Source organism: Onychostoma macrolepis, chromosome 19 (assembly GCF_012432095.1).
Source record: "Onychostoma macrolepis isolate SWU-2019 chromosome 19, ASM1243209v1, whole genome shotgun sequence".
Classification (NCBI taxonomy): Eukaryota; Metazoa; Chordata; class Actinopteri; order Cypriniformes; family Cyprinidae; genus Onychostoma; species Onychostoma macrolepis.
In genome coordinates this window covers 33,158,963-33,184,277 of record NC_081173.1, presented here as the reverse complement: position 1 = coordinate 33,184,277, position 25,315 = coordinate 33,158,963, and the positions used below count along the sequence as shown (strand labels likewise).

Genomic DNA, 25,315 nt, shown 5'->3' with positions numbered 1-25,315 from the left:
ACTCTTTTACGTAAATCTACGGTGACCTGTTGAGCTCCAACCAGATAAATCAATGAACAGAGTGTGAAAATCATCATTGCACAGGGAGACCTTTCACATTCTGACAGAGGCATTTAAGGAAAGTGAAAACTTTGATAACACATAACAAATAATAGTAATAATAACAATTAATGCATTAAAATCGTTCATGCATTTAAGGGGGCAGGAGTATAAGGTAAGCGTTGACCCCGTGCCCCACTGCATCTCTCCCTGATGTCCCGTTGTGGTCATGGGTAGTAACCAACTTATGCCATGGGCACAGAGGGATTCAAGGCAGCCTTAGATTACAATTTATTATTATTATTATTACTACTACTACTATTATTATCATCTTCTCTCTGCTTTATCCTCCAGCTCCTATTATTCATGATGAAATGAGTGTTTATTGTTAAAATTATTATTGCTGTTATTATTTGTTGTTCCACGCATACATACACATACATACACAGGAGTTATCAGAATAGATTTGTCATGTTAGCATGTTTTTTTTTGTTTTGTTTTTTAAATGGTGTCACATTCCTTGTTTGCATTATAAAAAAAGACACTGATGTAGAGCTGAAGAGAGATTATGTCAGGAATGTTTCTCCCATTTCACATGAAACCTTTCATAACAGTGCTAAGATTTCTGAATTGTTGAGATGGTAGTGTGACGTGCAAGATTTACCAGATAAGCTCAAGAATAGCATAAAAAGGTTTGCCTCAGCTTAAAATCACTCAGTGAGTGTTTGTTCAGGTTTTGTGTTTTAAACAGACCATTTGTGCTTTCAAATAACAAATAAGTGATTGAATTATTTACAGTTTTCACAAGTCTTCAATACCTAACAAAGAAAAAATGAGTGACAAAGGTGAGTATATTTTTAAGTATATAGCATGGCATATAACCTAGAACTATTCAGTGTGTTTTTGTTAAAATATCAGTAAATATGTCTCATTTATATCTTCATAGAAGCTATGACAGTGATTCATCTAGTATGCAGTTTGTGTGTGTAATATAAATATGAATGTAAATAGGGGCAAAAAAAGTTAACCCAATACAGTTTCATTCCCGTTCATGTTTTTTGTCTTTGTCTCTCAACTTCTGGCAGCACTCAGCTCTAGATGTACCAAAGCTTGCTTTCGCAAACTCTAAACATTGGTGATTCTATATATTTATAAATAAAATGAATAAATAAATAAACATTCCCATCTAAGCATGAAGTCTGTTTGGACAACCGATCAAATATTTATGGAACAAATGTTTCATATCACAAATAAAATTACTGCTCAAAAAAATAATGAATTTTAGTGCTATGTATGTAGGCTGTGTTGGGGAGTAAATAAGCGAAAGTAGTAACTATACAGTAACTATACAATAATTTTAACTATAACTATAATTTCAGACTACTAAAAGTATAGTGTGAAAAAATTTATTTACAGGCAAAAATCAAATGTGTTCTGTAAAGTCTGTAAATTATTTTAGTCATGTATTTTGTTCAGATGATTCAAATGCATAGAGTTGAAGAGCATTTGAATCTGTGTACTTTTGTGTCCATTCGTTTTTCGTTTTTTAACCCAGACCAAAAAAAATGAAAATGGTTATTATATTTTTAAATGCTGTGCTGAAAACCAAAACTGAAATTAGAACCGTACACACAAAATGTTACCCGAAAAAGTAAAATATTGACTTCTTTTCAGATTTTTTAAAATGAATTTTTGTACTTTTAATAAACATTTGAAAAATGCACAAATTAATATAGAAAATTTTAGATAATTTAGTATCTAAATTTAGTAAATTAAAGAGTTTTTCTTTGGCCAAATTTAGTAATGCTTCTCCTGTTGAGAACTAGAGCCATCTTTGGAACAATGCAGAGACTTAATACAAATATGATTTTTAAAATAGACAGCAGAATCCTGGGAACTTTATCATCATGAAATTATATACTGGGATATAATTTTGTCAAAATTTTGTGTGCTATTTGGGTCGCGGTATCGGAGAGGACCATGGTTGCTCAAAGTACAGTACCGTGTTAGAGCGCTACACACGGTTTAATATATGGGGTAAATATAGAAATATAATATATAAATATATAAAGTTATAATCTCCAGATACAGGCATGCCTGGTTCCTGAATCAAATCACTGAGGGTGCTTCTGAAATCATTTGAAAATCTGAAATCATTGTCTTTTCCCCCTTCTCCCAAATCAGATTATAATACTGTTTCAGCTATTAAAATAGTTCAGTTTTGTATGTAATGGCAAAGTGATTATATTTCGTTTTGTTTTTTAATTAGGCTAAGTTAATTTAGAAAAACGTATTTAACAAACAAAAAAAAATGCTCCAAACGTTTATTTTTTCTTAAAGTAACGACCAAGCGGCCAGCGGCAGACCGGCAGGCTGATCATAGCCTATGCTTGATCAATTTAGCCTTCTCAAATCATCACGACTTGCCTAAAATAAAATCTATAGATATACTAAAACAGTTCAAGCAATGTTTAAACGTTAAACCTACATAAATGTGTGCTGCATCCAATAGTTTGTGCGGAGATCGAAGCTAAAGCGCAGGACATGGAGGCGCCATGCGCAATCAATTGCATTTTTTTCAATGGAAACAACTTACGCCGTAATTTTTGCTCATAAAGGTAAGAGTAATACATCATTCGGAACTGTAAAGGGTCTACTTCTATTTGTGTGCACTCACAATATCAACAAAATGTCCTGCTTTTAAGAAAACGATGCGCTTTCTGCCATCTCATCTTGAATAGGAGCACTTCACAAAAATGAACCGAAAGTCAGCGAATACATGCCTCACAGACATGATATATATATCTATAGAAAGCTTTAAATAACTACTTAACGAAATAAATCAAATCAATAACAAAAACTCTTATATTATAATCCGTGAAGATGCACTTCTCTCTAAATGCCCATCTAATGTGGAGATCTTTGCGACACTGACAGAGAAAACACTGTAACAACTATACCTTTATCTTTTGTGTAAGTGTCACATGAAATGAGGGACCAAACCGACCAATTGTACTCATGAGTCAAGTGTATTAAATATAATTACCCAGAACCTTCAACATGAGAACAATTGAGAATTCAACAGTTAGAACAAGAGCATAAAAACCAGTCCAGTATTCTAAACATAGTCCTTGGCTTGTAATCACTTCCACCCATATACCTTGCTCAGTCTTTGTTGGAACATAAAGAGCAAAAATAACAGTACTTGAATACCAAGATGGTTTCGAAACAAAGTCCACCAGAAAAGAGATGTTTGACGTCCAGCGTTGATTTTAAGCAGTAGAAGTAAGTCCATTCTTCTAGTTCCAGACGTTTAAGAGACCAAATAATCCATACATGCTCCAAACATAAACCCTGAATGAGCTTAGAACTATGAAGTTCCTCAAACAGGGCACAAAGGCACCAACCACCATGAGGTAAGCTTCTCCAAAGAAGAACTTCCTGCCATTTCTCCTTCTTTGCTATCTTAAATAGGTAAGTTCCATGCATTACTTAACAGAGCGCCCTCTAATGCTCAAGTCAGTAATAACAGCACGGCTTTAAGAGGACTTCTGGTACATAAGTAACAGAGAAACTGTTACACACCCCTCCCCTTAAAAAACATTTTTTAGACCGCTCCATAAAACTTTTTTATTTTCTCTACATGAAAAGTTTCAACTTTTGAGTCATCCAACTTCACTACCTGGTAGTTAACATTGTTTAACCTTTTTAAAATTTTAGCTGGACCCTGCCATTTTGGTGCCAGTTTGGCCATATAGGAGTCTGAAGCCCGAGACAGAGGGTGAGTACGTATCCAGACTAAGTCTCCCTCTTCGAACGACTCAAGTTTCCTTCTTCTGTTATAGTACCTTGCTTGTCGTTCTTGAGCTTGACTAGTCTTTTCTTTTACTTGTTCAATCAGTTCTTGATGTCTCTCAACAGTACTATACGCTATATGATCAGGACTAGGTGGATTTCGGATGAGACGTTCCAAGGGTCCCTTTAACTTGCGGCCTAATGCAATCTCTGCAGGGGTTAGACCAGTACTTTCCTGCCATGCCGTGTTTATGGCATACCTAAACTCAGATATCCATCTATCCCATTGTCTGTGATTGCCCTTCACATAGGAGGATATCATAGCCTTTAGAGTTCGGTTAGTTCTTTCAGTGATATTAGTTTGAGGATGGTATGCCGTTGTCAACTTCTGACTAACCCCCCAGCATTTACAGGCATCATTCAGTAGTTGTGCTGTAAACTGGGGTCCACGGTTGGAGACCAGATAGGTGGGTGTACCCCATCGAGTGAATATCTCCTTTATCAAGATGTTAACAATCAGGTGAGTCTTAGCAGATCTCAGAGGAAATAATTCCACCCATTTACTGCAGTAGTCTACCACCACCATAAGGTATTCATTGGACTGTGAACTCCTTGGGAAGGGACCCATGAGATCAACACCCAACATGTGGCCGGGTTCTACCACTGCCGTTGACTGTAGATGACCAGACAGCTTGGAGATTCTTGGTTTATAAATCTGACAAGTTTGGCAGGTTGTACAAAAACTCCACACATCCTTGCGTGTCTCCGGCCAATAGACAACGTTAAGTAAACGTCTCAGAGTTTTCATCCGCCCCAGATGTCCACTCAAGGGATTGGTATGGGCAAATTGCAAGAAGTTCTCTCTCAAAGCCAATGGTATAATTACTTGCATAGTCTCCCCTTGATGTTTGTTAGGCACACATCTAAATAAATAATCGTTCTGAATGACATAATGAATTCGGCTAGGGTCTGTTACAGGTAACTTAGCTGCATCCCATAGCGGCTTAAGTAATGGATCCCGTTTCTGAGCAATTCCAATTTCATCCCAGCTGACAGGTAAGTCTGATCCAATGTTAGTCGCCTGACAAATAGCAATCTGACCCTTTATCTCCTGTAAAGGTATACCCCTAGAGAGAGTATCGGGTACCACATTACACTGTCCCTTTCGATATTTAACTGTGAAGTCAAAGCTTTGTAACCTCAAAGCCCACCTGGTCAGTCGTGAAGTTGGGCGCGGGTGATTGAAAACCCATGTAAGAGCAGCATGGTCTGTAAACACTTCGAAATGTTTCCCTTCCAAATACTGTTTCCATTACTCAACTGCCCAAATCACTGCCAGACGCAATTCACAGCCGTGGAATATGACTTTTCAGCTCCATGAAGAAGCCTTGATGCATAAGCTATAACATGTTCAGCTCCGTCATGATCTTGAGTCAACACAGCTCCCAGGCCGACATCACAGGCATCTGTCTGAACTTTAAAACTCTTTGTGAAGTCTGGGGGAATCAACACAGGAGCTTTTTGAAGAGCCTTTTTCAGTTTATCAAAGGCCTGCTGGCATTCCATCGTCCAGTCCCAGGCAACATTTTTGTTCTTAAGAGAGTGCAATGGTGCGGCTATTTCAGAAAAGTGTGGAATAAACCTATGGTACCACCCAGCAAGACCCAAAAAGCGTTGTACCTCTTTGAGAGTTGTTGGGACAGGCACATTTTGGACAGCCTCTACTTTGGTGGTTTCAGTACGAACTCCCTCGGCAGACACTACATGTCCCAAGAAAGTGATGGATTTTTGGAGCATGTTGCACTTCGACAGGTTTAGAGTCAAGCCAGCTGCTTCTAACACATCAAAGAGCTGTTTAAGGTGTTCAAAATGTTCTTGGGTTTTTTTGGAATAAATCACAATATCATCGAGATATACAAAACAGAACTTTCCGAGACAGTCTCTCAAGACAGTATTCATCAGGCGCTGAAAAGTTGCAGCAGAGTTTTTCAATCCGAACGGTAGACAAACAAATTCATATTGTGCGTTTTTGGTTACAAAAGCAGTTTTTGGAATGCTAGCCTCATCCATCAACACCTGCCAATAGCCACTTTTGAGATCCAATGTACTAAAAATGGAAGAACCATACATGGACTCAAGGATGTCTTGAATTTGCGGCATCGGAAATCCATCTAAAGGTGTCTTGGCATTTAAAGCTCTATAATCAATGCAGAAACGCATGGTACCATCCTTCTTGGGGACTAGAACTATAGGAGCTGCCCATGAAGAAGTTGAGGGCCTTATTATTCCTTTTTCCAACATGTTGGATACTTCCTTTTTTAGTACATCATCATAGTACATTTTTTGTACTGAGCAAGGTATATGGGTGGAAGTAATAAAAATCAGTCAAGTCAAGTCACCTTTATTTATATAGCGCTTTTACAATACAGATTGTGTCAAAGCACTTAACAGTATCAAATTGGAGGATAGAGTGTCAGTAATGTATAATGATAAGATTAAACACTCAATTTTCAATTTTCAGTTAAAGGCATTTCATTATTGAATTCAGAGATGTCATTGTCTAGCTCAGTTTAGTTTAAATAGTATCTGTGCAATCAAATCGGCGATAATCGCTAGAAATTAAGTGTCCCCAACTGAGCAAGCCAGAGGCGACAGCGGCAAGGAACCAAAACTCCCTCTGTGACAGAATGGAGAAAAACCTTGGGAGAAACCAGGCTCAGTCGGGGGGCCAGTTCTCCTCTGACCAGACGAAACCCGCAGTTCAAAAGTTTATATTTCTATTTTAATTTTGTTGCAATTTCTAACAATAGTAGTATTATATAGTTAGGTATTTTATTATATTTTAGTTATTTTGTTATTTTTGGTTGATATATCTGGGGATATATCTCTGGGGGTCATCTGGTGTCCTGGTCTCCGCTGACGATCAGGGCTGTAGACATCATCTCTTGGTGCTGATCCACCATCTGATCGGATACGGACTGAGAAACAGACTAGGAAAGAAACAGACAAATATTAGCGTAGATGCCATTCAACTTACGATGTAACGAGTACATCGTGTGTTATGGGGAGTGTTCCCGGTTCCGGTTGATCTAATTAATGCAGCCTAACAATCCTTTAACGGATTTGAATAATAGAAGCGTATTAATGTCTTATGTGTAAGCCAGGCTAAAGAGATGGGTCTTTAATCTAGATTTAAACTGACAGAGTGTGTCTGCCTCCCGAACAGTGTTAGGTAGATTGTTCCAGAGTTTGGGCGCTAAATAGGAAAAGGATCTGCCGCCCGCAGTCGATTTTGATATTCTAGGTATTATCAAACGGCCGGAGTTTTGAGAACGCAGCGGACGTGGAGGACTATAATGCGATAAGAGCTCGCTCAAGTACTGAGGAGCTAAACCATTCAGGGCTTTATAAGTAATTAACAAGATTTTAAAATCTATCCGATGCTTGATAGGGAGCCAGTGCAGTGTTGACAGAACCGGGCTAATATGGTCATATTTCCTGGTTCTAGTAAGGACTCTAGCTGCTGCATTTTGGACTAACTGTAGTTTGTTGATCAAGCGTGCAGAACAACCACCCAATAAAGCATTACAATAGTCTAACCTTGAGGTCATAAACGCATGAATTAACATTTCTGCATTTGACGTTGAGAGCATTGGTAGCAATTTAGATATGCTTTTGAGATGAAAAAATGCAGTTTTACAGATGCTAGAAACATGGCTTTCAAATGACAGATTGCTATCGAACAGCACACCTAGGTTCCTGACTGATGAAGAAGAATTGACAGAGCAGCTGTCAAGTGTTAGATAATGTTCTAGGTTATTACATGTGGGGTTTTTAGGTCCGATAATTAACACCTCTGTTTTATCAGAATTTAGCAGTAAAAAATTACTCGTCATCCAATTTTTTATATCGACTATGCATTCCGTTAGTTTCTCAATTTGGTGTGTTTCACCGGGCCGCGAAGAAATATAGAGCTGAGTATCATCAGCATAACAGTGAAAGCTAACACCATGTCTCCTGATAATATCTCCCAAGGGTAACATATAGAGCGTGAAAAGTAACGGCCCTAGTACGGAGCCGTGAGGTACTCCATACTGCACTTGTGATCGATATGATACCTCTTCATTCACTGCTACGAACTGATGGCGGTCAGATAAGTACGATTTGAACCATGCTAAGGCACTTCCACTAATGCCAACAAAGTTTTGTAGTCTATTCAAAAGAATGTTGTGGTCGATAGTGTCGAACGCAGCGCTAAGATCCAGTAGAACTAATAAAGAGATACAACCACGATCAGATGATAGAAGCAGGTCATTTGTAACTCTAATGAGAGCAGTCTCAGTACTATGATACGATCTAAATCCTGACTGGAATTCCTCACAGATATCATTTTTCTCTAGGAAGGAATATAATTGTGAGGATACTACCTTTCTAGTATCTTTGACAGAAAAGGGAGATTTGAGATCGGTCTGTAATTAACTAGATCTTTGGGGTCAAGTTGTGTTTTTAATGAGAGGCTTAATAACAGCCAATTTGAAGGTTTTGGGGACATATCCTAATGACAATGATGAATTAATAATAGCCAAAATAGGATCTATGACTTCTGGAAGCAGCTCTTTAGTAGTTTAGATGGAATCGGGTCTAACATACATGTTGTTGGTTTAGATGATTTAACAAGTTTATACAATTCTTCCTCTCCCACAGTAGAGAATGAGTGGAATTGTTCCTCAGGGGGTCTATAGTGCGCTATCTGATGCGATACTGTAGCTGACGGCTGCAGGGATACAATTTTATCTCTGATAGTATCGATCTTGGAAGTGAAGTAGTTCATAAAGTCATTACTGCTATGCTCTTGGGAAATGCCAACACCTGTTGATGCTTGATTTTTCGTTAATTTAGTTACTGTATTGAATAAATACCGGGGGTTATGTTTGTTTTCTTCTAGAAGAGACGAAAAGTAATCAGATCTAGCAGTTTTTAATGCTTTTCTGTAGGATAGGGTACTTTCCGCCAAGCTAAACGAAATACCTCTAATTTAGTTTTCCTCCAGCTGCGCTCCATTTTCCGGCTGCTCTCTTTAGGGCGAGTGTGCTCATTATACCACGGTGTTGGACTCTTATCCTTAATCTTCCTTAAGCGTAAAGGAGCAACCGCATCTAAAGTGCTAGAAAAGAGAGAGTCCATAGTTTCAGTTACATCATCAAGTTGTTCTGAGCTTTTGGATATGCTGAGGAACTGAGATAAGTCAGGAAGATTATTTATAAAGCAGTCTTTTGTGGTAGAGGTAATGGTTCTACCATATTTGTAACAAGAAGTTGGCTTTACAGCTTTAGCTATATGGAATATACAGGAGACTAGATAATGATCTGAGATATCATCGCTCTGCTGCAAAATTTCAACGCCACTGACATCAATTCCATGTGACAGTATTAAATCTAGAGTATGATTTCGACAATGAGTAGGTCCTGACACGTGTTGTTTAACACCAATTGAGTTTAGAATGTCTATAAATGCTGATCCCAACGAATCTGTCATTATCAACATGGATATTAAAATCACCAACGATTAGGACTTTATCTGCAGTCAGTACTAACTCCGATAGAAGATCAGAAAATTCTTTAATAAAGTCTGTATGGTGCCCTGGTGGCCTGTATACAGTAGCCAGTACAAACATCACAGGGGATTTATCATTAACACTTGTTTCTTTGGATAACGTTATATGAAGCACCATTACTTCGAACGAATTATACTTGAAACCCAACCTCTGAGAGATACTGAAAATATTTCTATAAATTGTAGCAACAGCTCCCCCTTTACCTTTTGGACACGGTTCATGTTTGTAACAGTAATCTTGGGGTGTAGACTCGTTTAAAGTAAAGTAATGTAATCATCTTGTTTTAGCCAGGTTTCTGTCAAACAAAGCACATCTAGTTTATGGTCAGTGAAAATATAATTTACAAAAAGTGCTTTTGAAGAAAGGGATCTAATATTCAGTAAGCCAAGCTTTATCATGTGTTTATCTGTATTATATCGTTTTTTTATTTGTTGAACATCAATTAAATTGTTACTATTACTTTGGTTTGGATGTTTTCTGTATTTTCTAGTTCGGGGAACAGACACAGTCTCTATAGAGTGATATCTAGGTGAAAAAGTTTCTATGTACTGAGAGTTAACTGACTTTGGCGACATGAGGCGGCTAGCAGACGATCGGTTTAGCCAGTCTGTCTGCTTCCTGACCTGGGCTCCAGTTAGTCAAGTACAAACTCTAAGACTATGTGCCATATTTCTAGAGAGAAGAGCGGCACCACCCCAGGAGGGATGAACACCATCTCTTTTCAACAGGTCAGGTCTGCCCCAAAAATTCTTCCAATTGTCTATAAAGCCTATGTTATTTTGCGGGCACCACTTAGACATCCAGCCATTAAGTGACGACAGTCTGCTATGAATCTCATCACCACGGTAAGCAGGGAGCGGACCAGAGCATATTACAGTATAGTCCAGTATTCTAAACATAGTCCTTGGCTTGTAATCACTTCCACCCATATACCTTGCTCAGTCTTTGTTGGAACATAAAGAGCAAAAATAACAGTACTTGAATACCAAGATGGTTTCGAAACAAAGTCCACCAGAAAAGAGATGTTTGACGTCCAGCGTTGATTTTAAGCAGTAGAAGTAAGTCCGTTCTTCTAGTTCCAGACATTTAAGAGACCAAATAATCCATACATGCTCCAAACATAAACCCTGAATGAGCTTAGAACTATGAAGTTCCTCAAACAGGGCACAAAGGCACCAACCACCATGAGGTAAGCTTCTCCAAAGAAGAACTTCCTGCCATTTCTCCTTCTTTGCTATCTTAAATAGGTAAGTTCCATGCATTACTTAACAGAGCGCCCTCTAATGCTCAAGTCAGTAATAACAGCACGGCTTTAAGAGGACTTCTGGTACATAAGTAACAGAGAAACTGTTACAACACTTTATTAGTAAATAATTCAAATATCTCCTTACTATTTCCCCCGGACACATTCATGGTAATTACTTTTGCTGGGGCTTTGCGGCAAGCTTCAGCCTCCACAAATAGAGCTCGAGGAGCACCTGATTGGACGTCCTCAGTTATTTTTATATTTTAGACATCCATCAATTATTGATGAAAAAAATTGCAGCGCAGCTGAAGACTTCTGCGTTCAAATAGTCTTGTATTTTATTAAAATTGATTATAATTGATATCTCAAAAGGATATGCCCTTGCACACAGGACTGCAATGCAAGATTTTCATAAAATATAATAACTTGCCATTTCGGTTCGTTTCTCACCAAACCCACAGTATACCTTCAGAACGCTTGGAATATGCGCCTCGAGATGCATAGGATTATTTTACGACAGATAAGAATCCGCTTCAAAAAAAACAAAAAAAAAACTAATGTCACCATTCTCTGCCATTAAATTGGCAGGACATTTTTTTTGTGTGTGTTTTGAAAAAAAGTAATAAGCCTTTAGAACAACATTAAGGTGAGTAGCTCTCACAGTTCTGATAAATTGCGATGGGTTAAATAAACTCAATAAGCAGACAGACTACAGTCAAGCACAGACAAGTATGTAAGTGCACAGAAAATAAACAGCAGTCATAATTAAAGCAGATTAAAAATGCAGTTTAAATATTGAGTACTGATTGATATTCACTTGGATGTTTTTCCCCATCAAGGGGAAATAACTTAATACTCTGTCATTTATAGTCGAATAGTAAAATGTATATTTTTATTTGTGTAGCGTTATGTTGAAAATAACTACAAAATGTCATGCCTTTGAAAAATAAAGAGAACAACAGAATGCACTGCTTTAGCGTGTCTCGGTCTCCTTGAACATCTCTCCGGCGCATGCCACAAACATGAACCACAGCAACAGGCTTCATTTAGATTATTTGACATTAAATACATCATATAAGTCCCTTTGGAATAAATCGCAGCACGTACCACAGTCTGTAAAATAGCTAATTATTTTTCAGACCCCCTATCACTTTAAGAACCGAAAGCCCTGTCAAGACTCTGCCCCGGTACACGTTGTGTCGAGCTATTTATTAGTCTGCTTGTGTGATGAAAAAAAAAAAATGTAGTTGCAATAAATGCGAATAAATGCAAAAAGAATTTGTACAACTGCAGCAGCGGAGGACTATTATTCTGCTGCGTAAAAACTGCGGAAGAACTGATGAGGGCACAGTTTGATCTTAGGTTGACCAATCAGCAGAAAGGGGCGTTTTATTCCCGCCCACGTGTAGAAATCGAATATTCAAGCTGTTTATTCATTTTTCTATATTTTCAAAAAATGAAAATTTAAGCTGAATTCTCGTTTTTCAGCTGATTTCACCAGGGGAGGAACCAAGTCATTCCTTTCAAGCCACAAGGGTCCATGTACCTTCGGATAATTCGTTTTTTTATTTAATATTGAAATCTGAAAAATGAAAAAAAACGCCAAATTTTTCGTTTTTCATTTGTTCAAACAAAACGAAAAATCAAGAATTCGGCTTCAGTTTTCGTTTTTACGTTCAGGGACAGAAAAGGGATAAACTACTTGAATATTCGATCTCTACAAGTGGGCGGAGTGAAACGCCAATCTCCGCTGATTGGTCAACCAAACATTACAACATAATAATAGTCCTTAAAAATAATAATAATAGTCCTCCGCTTCTACAGATTCTTAACATGTTTATTTCTGCTACATTTGGTCTCTTTCTCTTCATCAAACAGCCAGATTAACCAATGGCTTGACACAAACCGTACCGAGGCAGAACCTTTCAGTCCTCTGGCACATCGCCTGTTTTATTATATATCCACCTATCAAAATTTGTGTGGCAAAGCTGCGCGATGCACTGCAGCGCGGGGAAAATGTATTGTAATGAAGCGCAGACCAGTATCAATGTATGTGAACGTACACAGAGTCATAACTTTTGTTTTAGACAATACGCTACGTTTTGGACAAGGAACCTAAATAATATGACAGATATGACAAGATATGACTTTGTGTAATTTACCTTCACAGCACATCTATTAGCTATTTTTCTATTTTGAGTTTTATTCACAGAGCACTTTATAGCAAATCATATTGTTATCCCACTGGCATGGGACTATTTGTTCCTCCATGGTGCTGTTTTAGTGAAATGTGAATTTGACGTCATGATTTGAAGGTGAACTCGGTGCTCGCACCTCATGTTTGCGGCTAAATGCAAATTATCATAATTGATGGACAGCTATGCCCGTGAAAAGACATCAGCACTCCGGCGGTTGATGTTAATAACGTGTTTTAATGTCGGTAATAATTTCACCACCATCAATGCATCTAATATTCTTTCTGAGTTTCCATGTTCCCTTATGAAAATTAGCCATGGTTTTAACACGAATAAATACATTTATAGTGGTCTGCGCCACCGAACTGACAGTGCGGCATGAACATAAGAAGTTCGTGTTTTTCCCTGCCCGTTAACATAATGAAGATCAGTATTAAGTTATTACATTTCCCCTTTGCGTATTATCTTTCATATTAAGACAGTAAAAGTTGTTTTAGCTACTTTGAAGAACTGCACACATTGCCTATATAAAGGGCCTAATAGCCTATATAATAAGACTTTAATACATTTACAATAGCATAGTTTTCTTGAGGAGCACACCCAGCTTCTAGTTTATATATTTTTATTTTGTACCTAGTTATTATTGTTGTTGTCGTCAAGTTCTACATAGCACACAATTGCAATTATGTACCATTTAAAATTGGAACTATTATTAAATAGGATAGGTATGTGACCCTGGACCTCAAAACCAGTCATAATGGTACTTTCAAACAGTTTTCCGGGCTGCTCTCTTTAGGGCGCGAGTGTGCTCATTATACCATGGTGTTGGACTCTTATCCTTAATCTTCCTTAAGCGTAAAGGAGCAACCGCATCTAGAGTGCTAGAAAAGAGAGAGTCCATAGTTCCTGTTACATCATCAAGTTGTTCTGAGCTATTGGATATACTGAGGAACTGAGATAAGTCAGGAAGATTATTTATAAAGCAGTCTTTTGTGGTAGAGGTAATGGTTATACCATATTTGTAACAAGAAGTTGGCTTTACAGCTTTAGCTATATGGAATATACAGGAGACTAGATAATGATCTGAGATATCATCGCTCTGCTGTAAAATTTCAACGCCACTGACATCAATTCCATGTGACAGTATTAAATCTAGAGTATGATTTCGACAATGAGTAGGTCCTGACACGTGTTGTTTAACACCAATTGAGTTTAGAATGTCTATAAATGCTGATCCTAACGAATCTCTTTCATTATCAACATGGATATTAAAATCACCAACGATTAGGACTTTATCTGCAGTCAGCACTAACTCCGATAGAAGATCAGAAAATTCTTTAATAAAGTCTGTATGGTGCCCTGGTGGCCTGTATACAGTAGCCAGTACAAACATCACAGGGGATTTATCATTAACACTTGTTTCTTTGGATAACGTTATATGAAGCACCATTACTTCGAACAAATTATACTTGAAACCCAACCTCTGAGAGATACTGAAAATATTTCTATAAATTGTAGCAACACCTCCCCCTTTACCTTTTGGACGCGGTTCATGTTTGTAACAGTAATCTTGGGGTGTAGACTCGTTTAAAGTAATGTAATCATCTTGTTTTAGCCAGGTTTCTGTCAGACAAAGCACATCTAGTTTATGGTCAGTGAACATATCATTTACAAAAAGTGCTTTTGAAGAAAGGGATCTAATATTCAGTAAGCCAAGCTTTATCATGTGTTTATCTGTATTATATCGTTTTTTTATTTGTTGAACATCAATTAAATTGTTACTATTACTTTGGTTTGGATGTTTTCTGTATTTTCTAGTTCGGGGAACAGACACAGTCTCTATAGCGTGATATCTAGATGAAAAAGATTCTATGTGCTGAGAGTTAACTGACTTTGGTGACGTGAGGCGGCTAGCAGATGATCGGTTTAGCCAGTCTGTCTGCTTCCTGACCTGGGCCCCAGTTAGTCAAGTACGAACTCTTAGACTATGTGCCATATTTCTAGAGAGAAGAGCGCATCTACAGTCAAATGTCTCAAGTCAAATCCCAAGTCCTCAAAGAGTTAAAGTTAATGAGATCATTAAAGGTGCCATAGAATGGAAAACTGTATTTACATGTATGTACATGGAAATGGCATACCGTGAGCCTCAAACACCATTGTTTCCTCCTTCTTATGTAAATTTCGTGAATAAAAGAAGACATTTGAATGAATCAGGTGAATCAGAACCTAACACTGACTGTGACGTAACAGTCAGGATCACTTATAGTTATGCCCCCAACATTTGCATATACCCGCCCCATGTTCTATGCCAGCCGCCAGCCGAACCATCAGAAGTTCTGCAGGTATTGTGGAGAAACAAGAGAGGACAACAGCGAAAATGGCAGATCATGGAAATAAACGTTATGTTCCAGGCTGTGCAGGGGATGTGAAGTGCAGGGATGGGTTGGTCCCATAAAAAATCATTAGAAGGAACACTGAACCATTAAGCGGTTTGCGTTTATATTCTGGCCTCATCTGCTTGCCTATGTAAACTATGCATCATTAATATGGTGAATACTGAATTTGATCTTTTAATATTACTGTTTCAAATATATTATGGCACTTTAAGTGATTTTACAACGTTTTGTCACACTTTTTATGATTGAAATATCACCGCGGGTGCTTAATATGGATTGCTAATGGCCAAAACTTGCATTTTGTTCAGAAACACCTTTGTTTTATTCTTTTGAGAGCTGATCTAAATATTTGCGGCTGCAAAACTGATGAAAAATTGACACGCTTGTGCAGCAGTTCTATGGATGTTTTGCCCTCCAAGTCTTCGAGCCGGTCACGTGACTGAAGGCTATCAGTTGGGTCAAACTCCACCCAATTCAAAACCTTTGATATCATAAACCATGATTTTTGACCTGCAATCAGTGAAAGCAGGGCAAAGAGCATTATTTCAGCATACATGGTAAAAAGTGTCAGAGCTACACAAAGCAAAACAAAGCTTTTCTTGCATTAATAAAATTGTTTAAGAATGCTTTTTATTGGCAATGTTTTATCTCTTAAATGGCAGAGTAATTTGGTTTGCCCTCAAATACATATGTTTAGAATATCAATAAGAGATCATTTTAATTTTCTATGTAAAATGCAAAAATTCTAATTAAAGGATTACAGAATCAGTCTTACCATCATGAAGACTCAGAGGCTCTTGAGAGGACACAGCAATGGACACAAGGCAACACCATAGGTACATACTTTAACAAAGCTGATATTTCATCATATTGTTAAAGTTTTTTTAAATGTCAGATCTCCCTCTTAATAACATACAGTTAATTAATAACATACAAATCATCTCATTAGGATCAGTTTCATCTGATTTGAGGATTGTTCTGGTGGGTAAAACTGGATCAGGAAAGAGTTCAGCAGGAAACACTATACTGGGTCGAGGATGTTTTGAGACAGACGTTTCACCCGAGTCAGTTACTAAAACCTGTGAAAGAGGAGAAGTAGAGATGGATGGAAGGAGCATCTCAGTCATCGACACTCCAGGACTGTTTGATACAACAATGACAGAAGAGAACATGAAGGAGGAAATAGTGAGATGTGTTGAAATGTCTGTACCTGGCCCTCATGTGTTCCTGCTGGTCATCAGACTGGGTGTGAGATTCACCACTGATGAGAAAAACACAGTGAGATGGATTCAGGAGAACTTTGGAGAAGATGCTTCTCGCTATTTCATCGTTCTGTTCACTCACGCTGATGCACTGAAGAAAAAAGAATTAGAGGTGTATGTCAATGAAAGTGATTATCTGCAGGCTCGTGTTAATGAATGTGGTGGCAGATCTCACTCATTCAACAATGAAGACATGGACTGCTCTCAGGTCACTGAACTGCTGGAGAAGATTGAGAAGATGGTGAAGGTGAATAGAGGACAGCACTACACTAATGAGATGTATGAGGAAGCTCAGAGAAAGCTAATCAGAAAACAGTTCTGTAAGTGTGTATGTGTTATCATTAAAATGCTATAAACGGTAAAGCAAGAAAAAAAAAAACATCAGTCTAACATCAGTCAATATGTCTGTTTTTATTTTGTCTTTTTGTCTTCAAATCATAAAATTGAAAATGCTAATTAGCTATTTGTTTTTTTAGCATCTGGATTGTAATTGTACTGTTTTGTATGACATTCTGATGTGCAGGGTTAGAGAAACCTAGGATTGTTCTGCTGGGTAAAACTGGGTCAGGGAAGACAAAAACAAGGGACACCATTGTGGGCCGAGGGAGGAGAAATGCACCAGAGTCTACTGAATCCTGTGAACAAGAAGATGTGGATGGAAAGACCATGAAAATAATCGACACTCCAGGGCTGATTTACATGTCAGAGAATGAAGATGAGAAAATTAAGCATGAAATTAAGACTCTGGTCTTAATGTCTGATCCTGGTCCTCTTGTGTTTCTGCTGGTCATCAAACTGGCTTTGAGATTCTCAGATGAGGAACACAAAAACAAAAAATGGATTCAGGAGAACTTTGGTGAAGATGCTACATGTTACACCATCGTTCTCTTCACTCACGCTTATGCACTGAGGAAGAAACAATTATATGACAATATCAGAGAAACTCCAGGTTTTCAAGAATTTACTAATAATTTTGGTGGATTTCACTCATTTGATAAAGAAGACAACAAGAATTCCTTTCAAGTCAATGAACTGCTGAATAAGATTGAAAAGTTGATGGAGGAGAATGAATGGAGGCACTACACAACTGAGATGCTCCGGAAGGCTCAGAGGAAGAAACAGTTCTGTAAGTGTGTTTGTGTCATTCTGTGTCTTTAAAACATTTTATCATCATGACATAAACGAGCCTGTCCTCCAACAAAAAAACGACCCTATAGGTCGTTTGTGCAAGCATCTTATTACGACCTATATTTACGTTTTAAAGTTAAACGCCCTCTAGCGCGCGTACAAATAATGACAGTCTCGTGTTGCGTCTGTCGTCATGAAATGACGTATGACTGTCATTACCAATCAAAATGCGTGTTTATTTAAATGCAATGTGTGGACTTTTTACACCGATCTCACAGTAATTCATACATATTTTACTAGGTGGCTAATTCGTACAAATGACCACACCTAACCCTCCCCTAAACCTACCCCTTACAGAAATCATGCAATTCCTGTTGCCGATAGGGGCGCAATTGTAGTATACGCTCTGATGGGTCGTATTTCAGGGATTTGGACAAACGAACTATACGGGCATATTGATTGGAGGACAGGTTGATATAAACAGCACTGAAAGAATAAAATCTATTAATGTTGCTCACTTAGTCTTCTGATCAGTTCTGGATCAGTTTGATTAGTCCTTCATGTTGCAATTACATCTCTAGTTGGCCATTTTGGTTCATTTAGTTAGGGTTATGGTTAAATGTCTAGATTGTAATCTTTGTTTAAATGGACATTGTGATTGACAGGGTCTGGGAAACCGAAGGTTATGCTTCTGGGTAAAACTGGATCAGGAAAGAGTTCAACAGGAATCACCATTTTGGGGCAAGAAAAGAGCTGGCTGAGCCAAGCATATGAGAAGCTGCAAAAAGCAGTGAAAGTGTAGGTCTTATTTCTTGGTTTCATATTGAAAGGGTATTTGTTGTGAATATTTAGATGAGGTGGCTTTGTTCATACATTCTTTGTTTAGCTCACGGGCAGCATTTAAATCTGCATGGCCGCCTGTAGCGGGAAATACTCACCCTCTAATAAAAGTTGATCTAGTTCACATATTTACAGAGGCGGACAAAGTACACAACTCCATTACTTGAGTGAAAGTACAGATACCGCTGGTCAAATATTACTCCATTACAAGTGAAAGTTGTAAAGACAGATTTTTACTTAAGTAAAAGTATAGATTGGTACTTGCTTTTAAAAGTACTTAAGTACCAAAAGTAAATTTCCTTTTTCATGTCAATGCACTGTTTTATTATTGTTGTACGTAATACTTGCAATACCTCTGAAGCAACTTATAATACATTACACCTACTGAATACACTGACTAGCTTGTGGTGTCTGTGGAATAAAGAGCTTTTAGAATGTTAAAAAGCTATGGGAAAAAAAAAACATATATATTTAGCACCCCTACTCACCCCCACAAAAGCAGGATGGTAGTGATCTCACACAGCTCTGAGTGTGTGCACATCTACAGGTATGTGTAGCATTCATCCACATTTGAACAGTGGACAGTGAAATCCTGTAAATACAGAGTGATAAGGAATAAAAAAAAAAATCAAATCTTTCGTTTGAATCTCATGTCATTACTGTATCAGCTCCCATAAAACTCCAGATTGTGGTCATTTACCGTCCCCCTAGCCACATTCTAGCCACCTTCCTAGAGGAGCTGGACGGGCTGCTGTCCTCTTTCGTGGAGGATGGCACTCCGCTCTTAGTCTTTGGTGATTTCAACATTCACCTAGACAAGCCTTATGCTACAGACTTCCATTCACTCCTAGCTTCATTTGATCTCAAACGCCTTACCACTACTAGCACGCACAAATCAGGCAACCAACTTGACTTAATTTACACAAGCAATTGTACTGCAGATAACATTCTGGTACAACCGCTACATACTTCGGACCATTTCTTCATTACATTTACATTACACTTTGCTTCTCCTGTGCCACCAACCCCCCTACCGGTTACTTTTAGACGAAACCTGCGCTCCCTTTCTCCTTCCCATCTCTCCTCTGTAGTATCCTCCTCTCTTCCATCACCCACCCATTTCTCATCTCTGGATGTAAACGCAGCTACTGAGACTTTATGCTCTACCTTAACCTCTTGTCTAGACGACATTTGTCCTCTCTCCTCTAGGACAGCACGGGCTGCTCCTTCCAACCCCTGGTTATCCGAGGTTCTTCGTGAACATCGGACTACACTCAGAGCGGCAAAGAGAAAATGGCGCAAATCAAACGATCTGTCGGACCTCAGTAAGTACCAGTCTTTGCTCACATTCTTCTCTGCTAAAGTCCACACTGCCAAATCCTCACATTTCCGCAACAAGATCAACAGCGCTCCAGACATGCGTAATCTCTTCAGAACATTTAATTCCCTCCTCTGTCCCCCTCCACCTCCTCCCACCACCTCTATTACAGCTGATGACTTTGCCACTTTCTTTACAGACAAAACTAGATCGATCAGTGGTCAGTTCTCACCTCCACGCACACAGGACCCTCAACCTACCACATCCACTGCTAAAACTCCCATCTTCTCTTTCTGTCCCCTCACTGAAGCTGAAGTATCCAAGCTTCTCCTCTCCAACCATCCTACAACATGTCCTCTTGACCCAATCCCCTCACACCTTCTGCAAGCAATCTCACCCACACTCTTACCTGCACTCACACACATCATCAACACATCCCTCCTCACAGGCAACTTCCCCACTACGTTCAAGCAGGCTCGGGTAACCCCACTGCTCAAAAAAACTACATTAAACACTTCTCTTATAGAAAATTACAGACCTGTCTCTCTCCTTCCGTTCATAGCGAAAACACTTGAACGAGTTGTCTTCAACCAAGTCTCACTGTTTCTTTCACAGAACGACAAACTGGATGCTAAACAGTCAGGTTTCAGGAGGGGCCATTCAACTGAGACTGCGCTTCTCTCGGTCACTGAAGCCCTGCGAATTGAAAAAGCCCATTCCAAATCATCAGTCCTCATTCTGCTGGATCTATCTGCCGCGTTTGACACTGTCAATCATCAGATACTCCTGTCCACCCTCTCATCACTGGGCATCACTGGCATTCCACTTCGCTGGTTTGAATCCTATCTCACTGGTAGGTCTTTCAGGGTGGCCTGGGGAGGGGAGGTATCCAAAGCACATACACTGGTCACTGGGGTTCCTCAGGGATCGGTTCTTGGACCCCTCCTCTTCTCCACATACACTACATCACTGGGTCCCATCATCCAGGCACATGGATTCTCATACCATTGCTACGCTGATGACACACAGCTCTATCTCTCTTTTCAACCAGATGATCCAACGGTAGCTGCGTGGATCTCAGGCTGCCTGGCGGACATCTCGGCATGGATGAAAGAACATCACCTTCAGCTCAACCTTGCAAAGACTGAGCTTCTTGTCCTCCCTGCCACTCCGACTCTACAGCATGACTTCACGATCCAGTTAGGTTCATCAACAATAACCCCATCAACTTCGGTCAGAAATCTTGGTGTAATCTTTGATGATCAGCTGACCTTCAAAGACCACATTGCAAAGACTGCTCGATCTTGCAGGTTTGCACTATACAACATCAGAAAGATCAGGCCCTTTCTGACAGAGCATGCTGCACAACTTCTTGTCCAGGCCCTTGTCATTTCTAGGCTGGACTATTGCAATGCTCTTCTGGCTGGACTTCCGTCAAACACAGTCAAATCGCTACAAATGATTCAGAATGCAGTGGCACGACTGGTCTTCAACGAGCCCAAAAGAGCCCATGTTACACCTCTCTTTATCTCCCTGCACTGGCTACCAGTCGCGGCTCGCATCAAGTTCAAGACACTGATGCTTGCATATAGAACAACCACTGGCGCAGCACCCGTTTACTTGCACTCTCTATTAACAAACTACATCCCCTCCAGAAATCTGAGATCTGCTAGTGAGCGATGCCTCGTGGTACCATCACAGAGAGGCTCAAAATCACTCTCCAGAACATTCTCGTTCATCATTCCTGGCTGGTGGAATGATCTTCCCACCCCTATCCGGAATGCTGGATCCCTGTCAATCTTCAAGCAACAACTGAAAACTCATCTCTTTCAACGGCACTTGACTTCATCCTAAACTTATTTATTTGAACAATGCCTGAGACATGGTGTTGCAAGCACTTTGTCTGTCTGATTGCCTCTTCAAGATGAATCGCTTTATGTATTCCCCAATTGTAAGTCGCTTTGGATAAAAGCGTCTGCAAAATGACTAAATGTAAATGTAAATGTAAACCTGCTTTAAAACCCAGCAACACAACTGTAGCTGTATAACTTTACAACAGCAACAATTATTATATCACACACAGACCAGTCTGTAGAGTGCTGCTTCAAGTCCAACGACTATATTGTGTTTTATTAGGAGACACACAACTGTTCTTCTGTGGCTTTATAGGTACACAATTTAGCAAAATAAGACAATATTGTGTCTAATATATACCACGTTATTAACTTCTTATTAAATTGTAATAAATAAATATCACATTTGCAACTAGTCAGTGTACAAAAATGCTGGGAAATCACTTCATGAGAGAGATTACTGATAAACCGTCTGAAAAAAAGAAAGTCACATTTAGGAGAGGAACACAATCACTCACTGCCACCCACTGAAGCTGCTACATAGTAATGACTTTCTACTTCGAGGACATTGATAGAAATGTAGTGGAGTGAAAAGTACAATATTTGTCTATATTATTAATTTTTAATAATAACATATTGGTTGATGCATTATCATCCTGATCATATCTAAATATGTTACAGTTGTCACCGTCCCACAGGTGCTCCTTTTTATTGTCTTTTTACTCTATCAAATATTTTAGTAATCACCTTAAATTAGATAAAAGCTTAAAAACGTCAAATTCATTCTGTGAAAATCGTCTTGAAATCGGACTTTGCATTACCATGGAAACAGCTTTTTAAACTCTCTTAGCTAGCTCCTCCCCCTAGTGGACAGTGTCAAGTTTCATATTACAAAATTTACTGTTTTACATATTTTATAAAATATTTATTTTAGTTAATTTAGTATATTACATTATTTTTACTGTAAACTTAAACTTCTATAACTTTTTTATACTTTCTTTAAAAAAAAAATGCTTTTACTTCAGTGATCTGCTATGTGTCTTCTTTAAAAAGAGACCAACCTTAGGTCTGTATTCCAAAGCATTCAGGAATTAAGTTTGGATTGTGCATTTTCTTGACTATGTTCAAAAAAGGGGTTTATAGTTAAGGGTTTAAGAGTAAATGTACTCTGTTTTTAAGGGGGCATCTTCCTCCATCCTCCCGTATGGTGTAAACAATGAAGTTGAACATTATAGGAGAAAACTATGTTTTAAAATTGCATTGTTTTAAAACAAGCATTGATAAACAAGTGTTCTGTTTTTCAGTGAATTGATACCCCCAAAGGGGTTACGTTTCCTGGGGTACAAACGTTAAAACCAAAAACAAGAGTCAAGTTTTGAAAAAAAATCATGAAATTGTATTATTTGAGCCCCAATAGGATGGAAAATAGCAATAAATAAATTTTCTGATGTTTCTTAATGGTCTTGCTCTTTTTAGGATTGTGAGAAGAAATTCATCAAATTTCGTTACATCCTGTAAACTGGATGGAAAGGACATAAGAATAATTGACACTCCAGGGATGTTTGATGTGTCTGTGACTAACAACGAACTGATGGCTAAGATTAAGGAGTGTGTGTCTGCTCCTGGTCCTCGTGTGTTTCTGCTGGTCATCAAACTGGATGTGAATTACACAGACGAGGAGAAACACACAGTGAAATGGATTCAGGAGAACTTTGGAGAAGAAGCTACTCGTTACACCATCGTTCTGTTCACTCACGCTGATCATCTGAAGGGTAAACCTTTGGATGAGTATATCAGAGAAAGTAATGATCTGCAGGTTCTTGTTAATGAATGTGGTGGCAGATTTCACTCATTCAACAATAAGGTCATTAAGGACCGTTCTCAGGTCGCTGGACTGCTTGAGAAAATTAATGACATAGCAGAGGGAAATGACTGGAAGGACTGCACAGATGAGAGAACTCCAGACAAACAACAAGTTAACTTTTCAATAAGACCTGGAAGATTACAAACCATAGCATGTGTCGTGCTGGGAGTGATACTAGTTAAAAGAGGACGTGTGGATTTTGTTAAAGCATTTGTAGAGGTAGTTGCTAGTGGAATAGCAATCTATAAAAGATTTGTTTAAAAAAGATTAGGACACTTTTGCTAGTTGTTGTGCTATGGACAGATGCCACATTATTGCATGTAACAGGATTAAAAGTGTCATTTTAATAACTAAGTATAGCCCTCGCAAATCTAAGAATAATTCAGTCCGAGGGTTTAATTTTTGTATTTATTTCTTTTACAGTTTCTGTTTTTATGTATTTATTTCTTTTACAATTTGTGTCTACACACACTCCTGTCCCACCCACTTTTTAAAACAAAGTTACACCACTGATTTTGACTATATATTTAATATGTTTAATAGATTATTTCATGTATCAATATACTGAAAAAAATGAATCTCAAACCTCAGATTCTCCATCAGAGAGCAGCTTCACTCCTGAATCCCACAGGTCATTGTGACTCATGTACAACTCTATCAAACGTGAGTTTGATGATTGTAGAACCGATGCCACAAATTCACAACACTGACCAGTGAGATCACAGTCTAACAAACTAAAGAAAATAATAATAAAAAGTGGATAATTACACACACATTTATTATAAACTGATAAAAGTGGAATCTCTGTCATACCATAAAATTAAAGTGTACAGCCTTTTACCAGATACTGAGGATCATAAGTAAATAGAATAGTATCTCCTGAAGGAAACAGGCATGTTTGGGTAAGTTTTGGTTTAAAGGTTCTGTGTAAATTAAATGCTGCAGTTTACACTCTACACATTGTTTTCTATGCAAAAATATTCTTATTTCCTCTGAAAGTGACTCTTACACATACACATACAAAATTCACACATTACACATTTTGACTATATGTTTAACATATAATAGATTAAATATAGATTTAATATAGAATATAGAATAATAGATTCTTCAGTGTATCAATATACTGAAAAAAAGGATTCCCGCAGCACATGCATACAAAATACTGAAGTGCTAAAGTTTGTTAAAACATCTGTAGACATATCTTGCATGACAGCACTTCAAAAACACAACAAAGGGAAAGACTATTGCCTTATATACTGGTTGTCTTATTGTTTGTGGGCTTTGTGTAAAAAAAAAAACCCTGGCTTTTAACTTCGCTAGGTATTTGAGTAAATGCGGTCTTCGGAGGGGGCATCCTGAATTGGGACAGCTTACACAATCACACTTCAAATACGCCCTCCGGAGTGTGTGCACTTCACATTGGGACAGTCTTCGTAGTGTCGGTGTGACGCAATCAATTCTAGATCCACAGAGTGCTCAATACTGAGAACGCCTCTACAGCTCACTATAAACCCTGGGTTTATAACAACCATCTGAATGTACATTATTCCTTTTACCGTACATTAGAGTCAAGTCACCTTTATTTCTGTAGAGTGTAATATAATACATACTGTTTCAAAGCAGCTTTACAGGTAGAAACAGGAAAATAATGGTCATAAAAATAATAAATGGTGTGTTAGTTCAGTTCAATAACTGTTTAAGATCAGTTATGAAATGAGTTCATTTCAGCTCTAAAGCAGCTCTGCAGAAACATCATCAGTTC

General features: G+C 38.3%; 1 protein-coding gene across 1 annotated transcript; it reads left to right on the top strand.

Annotated features, from left to right (window-relative positions):
* Window positions 1-15,018: 15,018 nt before the first annotated feature.
* Window positions 15,019-23,811, top strand: LOC131525187 (GTPase IMAP family member 8-like). The gene is made up of 6 exons (XM_058752556.1): window positions 15,019-15,028; window positions 16,041-16,121; window positions 16,235-16,867; window positions 17,071-17,673; window positions 18,341-18,416; window positions 23,172-23,811. Exons 1-6 carry the CDS (start codon window positions 15,019-15,021, stop codon window positions 23,809-23,811), a joined length of 2,043 nt encoding a protein of 680 aa, XP_058608539.1.
* Window positions 23,812-25,315: the final 1,504 nt, after the last annotated feature.